The sequence below is a fragment of the Musa acuminata genome, chromosome BXJ3-2, assembly GCF_036884655.1.
Source record: "Musa acuminata AAA Group cultivar baxijiao chromosome BXJ3-2, Cavendish_Baxijiao_AAA, whole genome shotgun sequence".
Taxonomy (NCBI): Eukaryota; Viridiplantae; Streptophyta; class Magnoliopsida; order Zingiberales; family Musaceae; genus Musa; species Musa acuminata.
In genome coordinates, this window is record NC_088350.1 from 20735519 (window position 1) to 20746170 (window position 10652).

Below are 10652 nucleotides of genomic sequence, written 5' to 3' on the forward strand. Positions count from 1 at the left end.
TATTTAATTACCACTTTCTGGTAGGGTTAATTCCAAGTATAAGAAGATGGTATTATGTATAAGTTCCCTAAAATCTCAGAACTCTTAACAGAACGTTTAGCATGTGGGCTTCGTGACTTCTCTTTCTAGCTGGTATCAGTTTGTGGATATGAGAAAGTAGAGCTTAATGCCACTGGAAAAAGACATGGCACCTCATGTACTGAACATAGTTAATATGTGCAGGAAACTGTCACTCTTGGAGGAGAGTTCTGTCACTGCTGGTTTCAGAGGTCCCTGCTACTTCATTTATGGGGTACAGCAGTATCTGATGGGTTTCCTATTATTTTCTTCAGTATAAGTGTCTCCATTTGCTCTATAAGCTTTCAGACAAAGATGTCAGACTTTGAAGCTTCAGGTAAAAAGGTTGGTGGCATCTTCAGTCCCTCTTTTCTCCTTTGCATCCTTTCGGTGAATCAGCCATTACCTGTCTAAAAAGATAAGCTGTTAACTCAGTATGTGAGACGCAAGATTCTCATGTCTCTCTTCAGAAACGTCAAAGCAAGATTGCTGTGGGGTTCCATTGGAATATCTACTTGCCCCTTTTGAAAGGCCTAAACTTTTAGATCATTACCACACATGCAAGGAAAAGGACTTCATCACTGGGTAAGGATGGGGGAGTTCAAACAAAGGTCTCTCTCAGTGTGGGTATATGGCCTTCAGATGAGGGTGTTTGATGGGAGACAGTTTGCAAGGGAGAGTGCTGATGAGACTGCTTGGACAAGCTGTTGGCACTTAGCATCACTGATAGCTTCATTGGGTAATTTTGTGTTAGTGATCTAACAAATTATTAACTCAAGGTGGAAGAATGGTGAGTTCAAAAGGTTCTGAAATATATCATCAGCTTGTCACATAAATAAATCTCTGCATTTTTATTCATGGATAAACAGTGTTAGGACAGGCAAAAGAAATGTACTCTCCATCATTACAACAGCGAAACAGTGATAGGAAAAGAGAAAAGTAGACAGAAATAATGTTATAAAATTAACAAATATTTTTGGATTGATGAAGTTACTATCCTTTGAGATTTAAAAAAATTAATATGCAAAGACTTTCTTGTAACGAGAAAAAAGGATTTGATTATTCTATAAATATCTTATATATCTCTAGTATTTGAAAAAACTTTGAGTGCTCATTCTATGTTTTTTGGAGATAAAAAAAAAGTTTTGGATTTATATAAGAGGATGTAAAGTAAATTTATACGTAAGTTAAAGTTAGCTTAAAAGTACTTATAATTTGATCTCATATATTAGAAATATTAATTTCCAACATGAACATATGAACATAAGAAAATATTGTTAAATCACATAAATTTTGCATCAATTTTTAAAATTTATTTTGTTAATTATTGATCTCTAAATTTATTTTTAATCTTGACATCGAGATCTTTTCTCCCAACAATTTATGATGAATATTTAACATTGCATCTTACAACAGTATCATCAAAGAAATTACTACTTCAGGATAATGTAAACAGGTTATATTTCCCAACCTTTTCTTAGGATCTTATTTGACTAAACATTCAACAATTAAAATATAACAACTTATGTCCCCAATTATCAATTGGTAAAAGAAAAAAAAATTGCCAACATCATTCTATTTGGGATGTAGTAGTGGTTGGAGGTCATAAATGTTTCCACTTCAGAATTGGAATAAGAAAAGTAAAATAAAAGAAAAGGAGGTGCAACTGATGAAACCAATCTGACATGTGAATATGTATTTGAATGAAAATTCATAAAAGTTCAACAGACTGGAAGAATATCTTCTAGTTTTGGCTTTCAGTATTCTGACAAAATATATATATTATATATAGCAATTGCTTCAGCATTTAATCTGATTTCTGTAAACTAGAAGCTATAGGAACAAATGCTTGAAACTTCTCACTACATCTTGTCTTTCTCTGAACTGTAGTGAGATATAGGAGAATAAGTGGATGAGGTGGCAGGCAAACACATCCCTGAATCTATGTGGAACCCTAAAAAGTAGTGGACAGTTGACAAACACATGCCTGGCAATAATGAATCAATGGGACCTTGAGTGATGTGAACTCCTGACCTGCCCTTCTCCATTATTTTCCTGTGACTTCTCTGTCACCATTAATATTGATGTTTGTGGTGATGCAGGCAGCAAAGGCAGGCCTTGGCACCTTGTTGAGCTACCACAAATTGCACCTCCCCCAATCACTTGTCACTGCTCCATACCCTTGTTCTGTATGATCATGCTTTTATGCCATTGTTTTCTTTATTGTCAATTTTAATATTAAAATTAGTCACATATATATAATTAATCAATCAGGCTCACACATTTTTTAAAGAATTGTGGAGATTTTTTTTTTTTGAAGCAACTCTCATTTTTTTTGTTTCTTAAGTTGCAAGTATTACTTACAAAACTAACTTCTAAACTGAAGAATATTATCCCCTTTCGTCTCATCTTCATGTTATTGATCCGACTGGCCAAATATCAAGTCCTGATTGACATGAGATATTAGCTATATCAATTTATCAAGAATATAAATAATAAATCCCAATTCAATTTTTGGGATTATATCAGGAAAGTTGTTTGTTGGAATGATCAACAAGTCACTCAAACATTGGTAAGAACATAAATACAAAAAAATACATATTACATCATCTACAAACTTGAGCTTTAAGTGGAATGACAATGACCAATAGCTTAAAGATAATTTAGAGAACATAACTAAATAAATATTGCCTTATCTACCAGCTTTATTTTTTTATATGGAATATATTGATCATTGAGTCAATGTCAAATTGCTTCTAAGGTTAAAACACAATGAGACGTTCTTTTCTTGTAATTAATGGGGCTTGTTGCGCTGTGCCTATCAGCATTATTGAGCTCTATGAACTCCATAGTCAATGAAATTATCTTTCGAGCAGTGATACGAATGCACGATCTCTCTCTCACATAGCATGGCTTTTTAGACTTATCTATCTAAAGCTTCTGAAGTAATAATATCTTATGATTTTTTTATGGGGCAACAGTCATGGGGAGTATTCATTTCCTACTCTCACATTTGATGCTTCATCCTTTTTTATTTGATCAATCAGATCAAACAACAATAATGAAAATTATAAGTTGTAATGTTCCTATCAATATATGGGATTAACTACTATTATAGATCTTTGTTGTCGATCTATAAAAAAATAATATTTGAATTAAATTTAGAGCATCTAAATTATTTTAATTTTTCTAACTATAGTATTTACAAATATACTTAATGTGCATACTATCATAAATGATTCTTTATCATTTTATCCTTTTTGAAAGTTATATCAAATTGTTTGAACAATTTTTTATATTTATCTCAATAATTTTATATCATCAATATAGGTCTGTTGTGCATGTTATTTTTAATTCTACAACATTCAGATCTACAAAGTATTACTAATAAATATTTCTCATATTGCATGTAGAAAATAGCATATCCAATCATCTCATGAAAAAAAAATCAACTGTGATAATGTTGTATGAATCTTCTCTATTTTATTATTTCATGATTTACATTAAATATACTCTTTTTATTATATTCATATAGAGTCTTTCGAACAAAAATCAATACCATCATTTTTTGTAAGGATCGAAGCTGCTATTTCCTAATCCAAAACAACATTTACTATTATTATTATTAATTTTTCGGTTAAAAAATATAAAATATATTTTACATTAATTTAAGAAGTGAGCAACTTGCCTGTCATTATTAGCATCTCGACTAGTCAAGCAAATTAATACATTCAAAATAATATATCGGATAATGTTTCAAACCCTCATCGAGTCTGATACGACCAAAGTTTAAAGTGTATATATATGTGTGAGATTTGTTCCTAAGGAAATCCAAAATTTTCCAACGTTCTCATGTGTTTTACCATAAAATTTGACTCATTGTTAATTATATTTAACCATTAGAATTATTAATTTGATTTTAAATTTTATATTATTATTCAGTCATTTCATTGTTTTTCATGATTATTACTTGATTTCTACCTTGGAAATTTCATGTGCTTAGTGTTGTAACTATTAAGGAGCCCACATGGTTAATTATTAGCCCATGACATGCATCTTTCACCCTTTCTTATTACTATGCTATCAAATTCTCTTGAGATTATTGATTCTCCACTATAACCCGCACGAGAGGCATGGTTAATTATTAGTCTTCTACAATGATTTCACCTTTTTTTATTGTTTATACATTTTTCTTTCAAATATTATTTGATTATATGTTTTGAATCAAACTAGTGCAATTTTGATATACTACTCGTGTACAAGCAACTCTTTCGAGTTAGATGAGATAGATGTTGAAGCTAAAGATGACAAGGGGAGAGTGGTATGAAGCTGAGACCTCAACGGTGTGAATCTGTTCTCTTCCATGCCCTTCGATTCTTAGCAGCAGTTTGCTTCTACATCGAGTCTACCCCTTGTTCGTATACGAAGTGCTTCATGCTACTGACACTTGCACGTAGCTTACATCAGATGAGGGTGTTCTTCATTACACTTGTACTGCAACAGTGTGAATCTTCTCTCAGCAGTAGTTTGGCCTCTTTAACTCCTTGTTTATATACTTCGTTGCATGGCATCGCATCTCGTCTCGCAGCAGATTCATTTGAAGAGTTCAGGCAGCAACAGGCGTCAGATGAGATGAAAAGGTGTCGGCCTTTGCATGCATCGGATCAGCACTTAATTCTACGTCTGAGATCCGACGATGTGTTTACTTCGTTGCTCTCAGCTTCTTGCAGCTTGTTGCCAGCGACAGCAGACTGGTTTATAGAGTTCTTGTAGCGGGCACTGAGATCAGACGAGGGAGTTTTCTGATAACACTCAAACTGCAACTCTGAGTGAGAGAGAGAGAGAGAGAGAGAGAGAGAGAGGTTACAAGGCAAAGGAACGCTATCATCGAAGTTTCGAAATCTCTTAAGATGGCAGCTCGAGTCATCCTTCTCTCGATGAAAGCAATGCGAGATAGATTGGAGAAAACACATAGGTTTTGACCGAAAGAATAATTCCGTCTCCTCGTTACAAGTTATTTCAGGAATTCGAGTCTTAGTCAACTGATCCGAGTCAACATACGTGAAGGTCAACCAAGAAATCCATAGTTTAACATATGTTACAATCAAAGCTAAATATAATTTTTGGATGATGTTTGTATTTGCAGGAAATTTCTTTATTGTTGAAATGAAACTTGCTGAGGACTCATGTAATTATATAAATTATCTGATATATTTGAATTTAATTTCCAATTTACGGAACCAAACAAATACATTACAAAGAGTTTGAACGGATCAGCTTCTCCCATCTTGGTCGTCCGTTCAACCTTTTAACAGATCATGACCGTTCGTTTTCTATTCGGCCCCTATTACTGTGAGTTGTGCGACGAGAAATGTTCAGGTACAGCTAATATCAAATTGGACGGTTGAGGTGTTTGGATAAGGGTACAGAGACGGTTGAGATGGCGGTTTGGATTCTGTACTTTTTGCCGTATTTCACGTGATGTATTTCCTTCTATCCGTGACATATCGACGGCCGAGGAGCGAAAGGAATCCAATCTTACGGCTGAGTTCTCCCTCAGCTTCTCCTCTTCCCAAGGGAACATTCGAATCCCCAAAACCCTAACCCCGCCCCTTCCTTCGTATTTCCCCAAACCCTAACCCATTTCTCTCTGTCCCTTCATTTTTCTTCTTCTACGGTTCTTCATGTACTCCAGAGGCAGCAACAGCAGCAGCAGCAGCGGAAGCTATGCACAAGCTCTGGCATGGAACTCCCGTCCTCTCCACTGCCGGCTGGATTGAGACCACCGCCACCCGAGCCTTCCTGCTAACATCGATGCCCGCACTCCGCCTTCTGCCTCCACCCTCCCCCGCCATCCTCCAGCGAAGCCACAATCCCTTTCGAAAACCTGATCCCGTGTCCGTCCCCGCCGACAATGGTTCCCGCCTCTTCTGCCGAGCTCGGATGTCGGCCTTAGCCCCATTGTTGCGCGGCGGTTGGGCGAGGAGCTTTGGGACGGTCGAAGCTTTGAGGGTTCGGGACAAAGGTGGGAGCTTCGAGGGTTCTGTTGGGAACGGGAGTAGCCAAGAAGAGGACGATGAGGAGAAGGGCGCGGTGGTGAAGGGGGAGAAGAAGAATAGGGTAACGCAGCAGAGGGCTGCGTCGGCTGGCAGCAGTACCGTGGAGAGGAGACCGAGGGGTGGAATTTTGGACGCATCCCCGGAAGGGAGCTTGGAACTATTGACGATTCCTGGGGTTGGGCCTCGGAATCTGAGGAAGTTGGTGAACAAAGGTTTCGATGGCGTGGCCCAGCTCAAACAGCTATACATCGATAAGGTATATGATAATGTTCCTCCCATTGACCTGATTTTAGCTGTTGCAGTATTTCTTTGAAGCTCAAGAAATGTCCTTGAAGCTTAAGAAACTTGCATTCTTATATAAAATATAGTCCAGGGGCTGAATTAAGAATTAAATGTATTTTTTTGTTATGACATTATGTAGAATGATACTATGTTTAACTAATTCTATTGGTTCTTATAGACAAGGTTGAGTTGTTTCTCAAGTGATAAGCACTAGAGAATCAACACGATGGAGATATGGCTTGACGCCTTCATTGATCATTCTGCAATGTAATATAAATGAGTATATTCTGTTATATGATTTTTTTTACCTTTTTTGTTTTATGAGTTTCATCATCCTTTTCTTAGTATCTGTTATGAGTTCCAAGGTGTTTATTTGCTAAACATGTTGTTGGGAGATTATACGATGACACCCATATCTATGATTGTTTCAGTAGCTATTATGGATCCTCTAGAATGATTAGTTCTTTGAATGTTCACATTTTAATAAATGTTGTGTTTATGGCTTCCATTCCATAGTCTCTAATAAATTCTGTGTTCTTGCAGTTTGTCGGCGAATCCAGCCACAAGATGGTTGAATACTTACAGAGCTCTGTGGGAATCATTCACAAAAACCATGCAGAGAGCATAACCTCCTTTATCAAAGAAAAAGTAGATGAAGAGTTGAAAGAGGACACCACAGAGTCTAATGTGAAACTTGCAACAAAGAACAGGCTCACATTTTGTGTTGAAGGAAATATTAGTGTTGGGAAGACTACTTTCCTTCAAAGAATAGCTAATGAGACAATTGAATTACGTGATCTTGTGGAAATAGTGCCAGAACCTATTGCCAAGTGGCAGGATATTGGTCCTGATCACTTTAATATTTTGGATGCGTTCTATGCTGAGCCACAGAGGTATGCTTACACCTTCCAGAATTATGTATTTGTGACAAGGGTCATGCAGGAAAGAGAGTCATCTGGTGGAATAAAACCTCTCAGGCTCATGGAAAGAAGTGTTTTCAGTGATAGAATGGTAAGCCCATTATGTGATAAATTAATAACATGACCCTAGCCATTTTCTCCATAACACTGTTTTCATTTGACAGTGCATTTGTGCAATTCAATACTTGCTTCTCAGATATTGAAGCTGTCTGATCTCCTATATGCAGGTCTTTGTGCGTGCTGTTCATGAGGCCAACTGGATGAATGAGATGGAGATTAGCATCTATGACTCATGGTTTGATCCTGTTGTATCATGCCTTCCAGGGCTTATTCCTGATGGTTTCATTTATCTTAGAGCAAGCCCTGACACTTGTCACAAAAGAATGATGCTGCGAAATAGGGCAGAAGAAGGTGGTGTTAATCTGGAGTACTTGAGAGGTTTGCATGAGAAACATGAAAGCTGGTTGTTCCCTTCTCAACATGGAAACCATGGTGTATTGTCAGTCAGTCAGTTGCCTCTGCACATGGATGACTCCCTGCATCCTGATATAAGGGATCGTGTGTTCTTGTTAGAAGGCGATCACATGCATCCAAGTATCCAAAAGGTAGTTTTTCATTTTTTTTCCCTCACTAGTAATGAATTTCTTCATTTGATGTAAATGAACTTTGTTAATTAGGTTCCAGCTCTGATTCTGGACTGCGAACCCAACATTGATTTCAGCAAAGACATTGAAGCTAAAAGACAGTAAGTTTGCTTACCTCACTTTCTTCTCTAAGATAATGGTTTAAACTGAATCTTTGTGGTTTAATTATTTAATCATTGTATTTACTAAAAGGCAATAAGGTTGAATGCTTGGCCGAGCTAGGTCTGCTGTCTATATGGATCAGATTTTCTGTGCACTCCTTTTCTCACTGGTCTGCAGAAATACATATGATATATGAAGTCAGCTCAACAGTTTGGTTCTCTTTAATGGGTTAGATTCTGATACAGTGATGCATCCTCAGCTTATAGGATTTGTTCTTCTAGTTGTAGCCCCATACTTTTTAAATTTTAAATATGATTCCTCTAATCTTTTGAACATTTGGTACCAAAAATCTTTCAGAAAGATACCAACATGCCAAAATAAATATTTTTAAGCAATATTAGCTGTCGAAATGCGAGCTTAACTCCTTTGTAAACTGGTTAGTTTCAAAACCATGGGGCTTATGTGTTATTCTGAACCTTGACGATGCACAAGTTCATGTGCCCTGATGCAGAAGTTCAAAACTGGTTAATGTTGATTCTTTGACACACATTATAACATGAATGTTTAATAACTAAAGTGACACTGTTAGCTACTAGTTTTTAAGAAGAACAAATGCTTGTAGTGTTGGAAATAGTAACATGTTTGCTTGTTGGGTCATTTTAGAGCGGTGTGTGCAATCTAGTTGATCTTACAAGAAATTGAAAAAATATCAATATTGTTCCAGTCAACTGACAGAATATTGAGTACCCTCTATGGATGTGGATAGGTGGTAATTTTTCTTGGCATGCCAGTACTGTGTTTAGTCTTACTCCAGCATTCAGAGAAACTGTGCCTGTTTTCTCAAACCCATGACCCTCATGTTGCAATATAGCATTACATCTGCACTGAGGCCTTCCATCTGTTTTACTGTTATGAATGAGGGACACAGATTGGATGTTGGATGGAATGATGTGCTGAAGGACCACAAAATGAAAATGTATCTAACTGCCTTTGGTTGTGATAAAGGTTTGCTGTTCATCTGGTGTTAAATTTGTGTTTGTGAAAGGATTCACTGATAAATAGGAGCAAGCTTAAAGGATTGCTTACTATGGCTTGATGTAAGCTGGTATTATCCAAATTAAATCTCTATCATGTGATGGTTCATTACAACTTTACATGGAGTTAAGGAATGAAACTCTTGCCTTTGTTCGGCATCTGACCTTTAAAATTGCTATATTGCATTCATCTTTATGTAGTTCTGTTATGCTGCGCTGACAACTGTTATAGGGTTTCCTGTACTATGGATGCCCCGCTGAGAAAATGAGATTCCACACTGGATCAGTTTAGATATGCCTTTTATACCATATGTGTGGAAGTGAGAGCTATTGAATGCATAAATGATAGTGATTTACTTATATCATGTTTAACTTTTTTCAAAGGTATGCCCGGCAAGTTGCAGAATTCTTCGAGTTTGTGAAGAAAAAGAAAGAAGCTTCGTCTGCAGAAACTGGCAATGATGGAAAGAACCAAGGCCAAAAGATAATGCTTCCTCGTGAAGGTGCTTTGTGGATTCCACAAGGCACTCACTTCCCTGATTCTGCCCTATCTCTGGATTTCAAAAAAGCGATGTCTTTCCTTTCTGGTTAGCTGCTTGTTGACCAGCTCTCTATGGATGACCCAAGCCTTCTAAGGGGATGCTGATTCTTGGGTGCATTGTACTTCATTCTACTTGTCCCTGATCCAGGTTCACCTGTAGCTAATTTTGGCTTTAAGATAATTTATTCTTGTGGTAAGCACAGTGTGCCAATTTTGTAAATGAACTTGTCATTCCAAAGGCTGGGGAACGTCCAAATGTTCCTCACATGAACAAGATGTTAGAAACGTTTTTCTCATTTGTAAATGGTCTGATGCTTGTATGATAATTCTGCAGCGGCTGAAGTATGATATTTGTTTTCTTTTTGTTTTTGCATCAGGAACTTAATGCTGTATAATTGGATTTGGGTTTATGATGCTGAAAGCAGTATCACTGGGTGCTTAGCTTATGAGTTCACTTAGCATTCTAGCTGCACTTGAATTTGATGATTTGATCAGATGCCATCTAAGATACTTTTGCTTTCATTTTCCTGAATGAGTTGGGTGACCTTTCGCCAGCAATGCTTCATTAGTTCCTGTTATCATATATATATATAACCTTGCATCCTTTTCACTGGGAAAGCTTATGGTTTGCTGTGAAAATATGGCCATGTCTTTCTCTCTCACGCACATGCAGCCAAAGCAGAGAAGATGAAGAACCTCTGTAGTCCATAAATTGCCATAAAGCATAAACAAGTGGTAAGATTTCTTGGTTGTGGAATTAGTCAACAAGATTCTTCTTTGAACAAGTTGTTCCTTGATAGCTTCATATCAAACATGATTGCTTTTATGACCATCTTGAATCACAGATATTAATTACATATGATTATTAAATCTTTTCCGATAATTAATTTTCCCTAGTAAATATTTTTTACCTGTAATGTTTTTTTATAAAAAAATATTACTTTCTTAATTTCTTAACCATGCATCTGATATCTTAATTTAACCGCTGGCATATCTCCTTAAAATCCTACCAA

At 36.6% G+C, this 10652-nt stretch overlaps 1 protein-coding gene across 1 annotated transcript; it reads left to right on the forward strand.

The window, feature by feature from the left end:
• Nucleotides 1–5604: 5604 nt before the first annotated feature.
• LOC104000228 (uncharacterized) lies at nucleotides 5605–10015 on the forward strand. The gene is made up of 5 exons (XM_009422221.3): nucleotides 5605–6372; nucleotides 6942–7409; nucleotides 7546–7923; nucleotides 7996–8063; nucleotides 9483–10015. The coding sequence occupies exons 1-5, from the start codon at nucleotides 5785–5787 to the stop codon at nucleotides 9688–9690; spliced, it is 1710 nt and encodes a 569-aa protein (XP_009420496.2). The 5' UTR covers nucleotides 5605–5784; the 3' UTR covers nucleotides 9691–10015.
• Nucleotides 10016–10652: the final 637 nt, after the last annotated feature.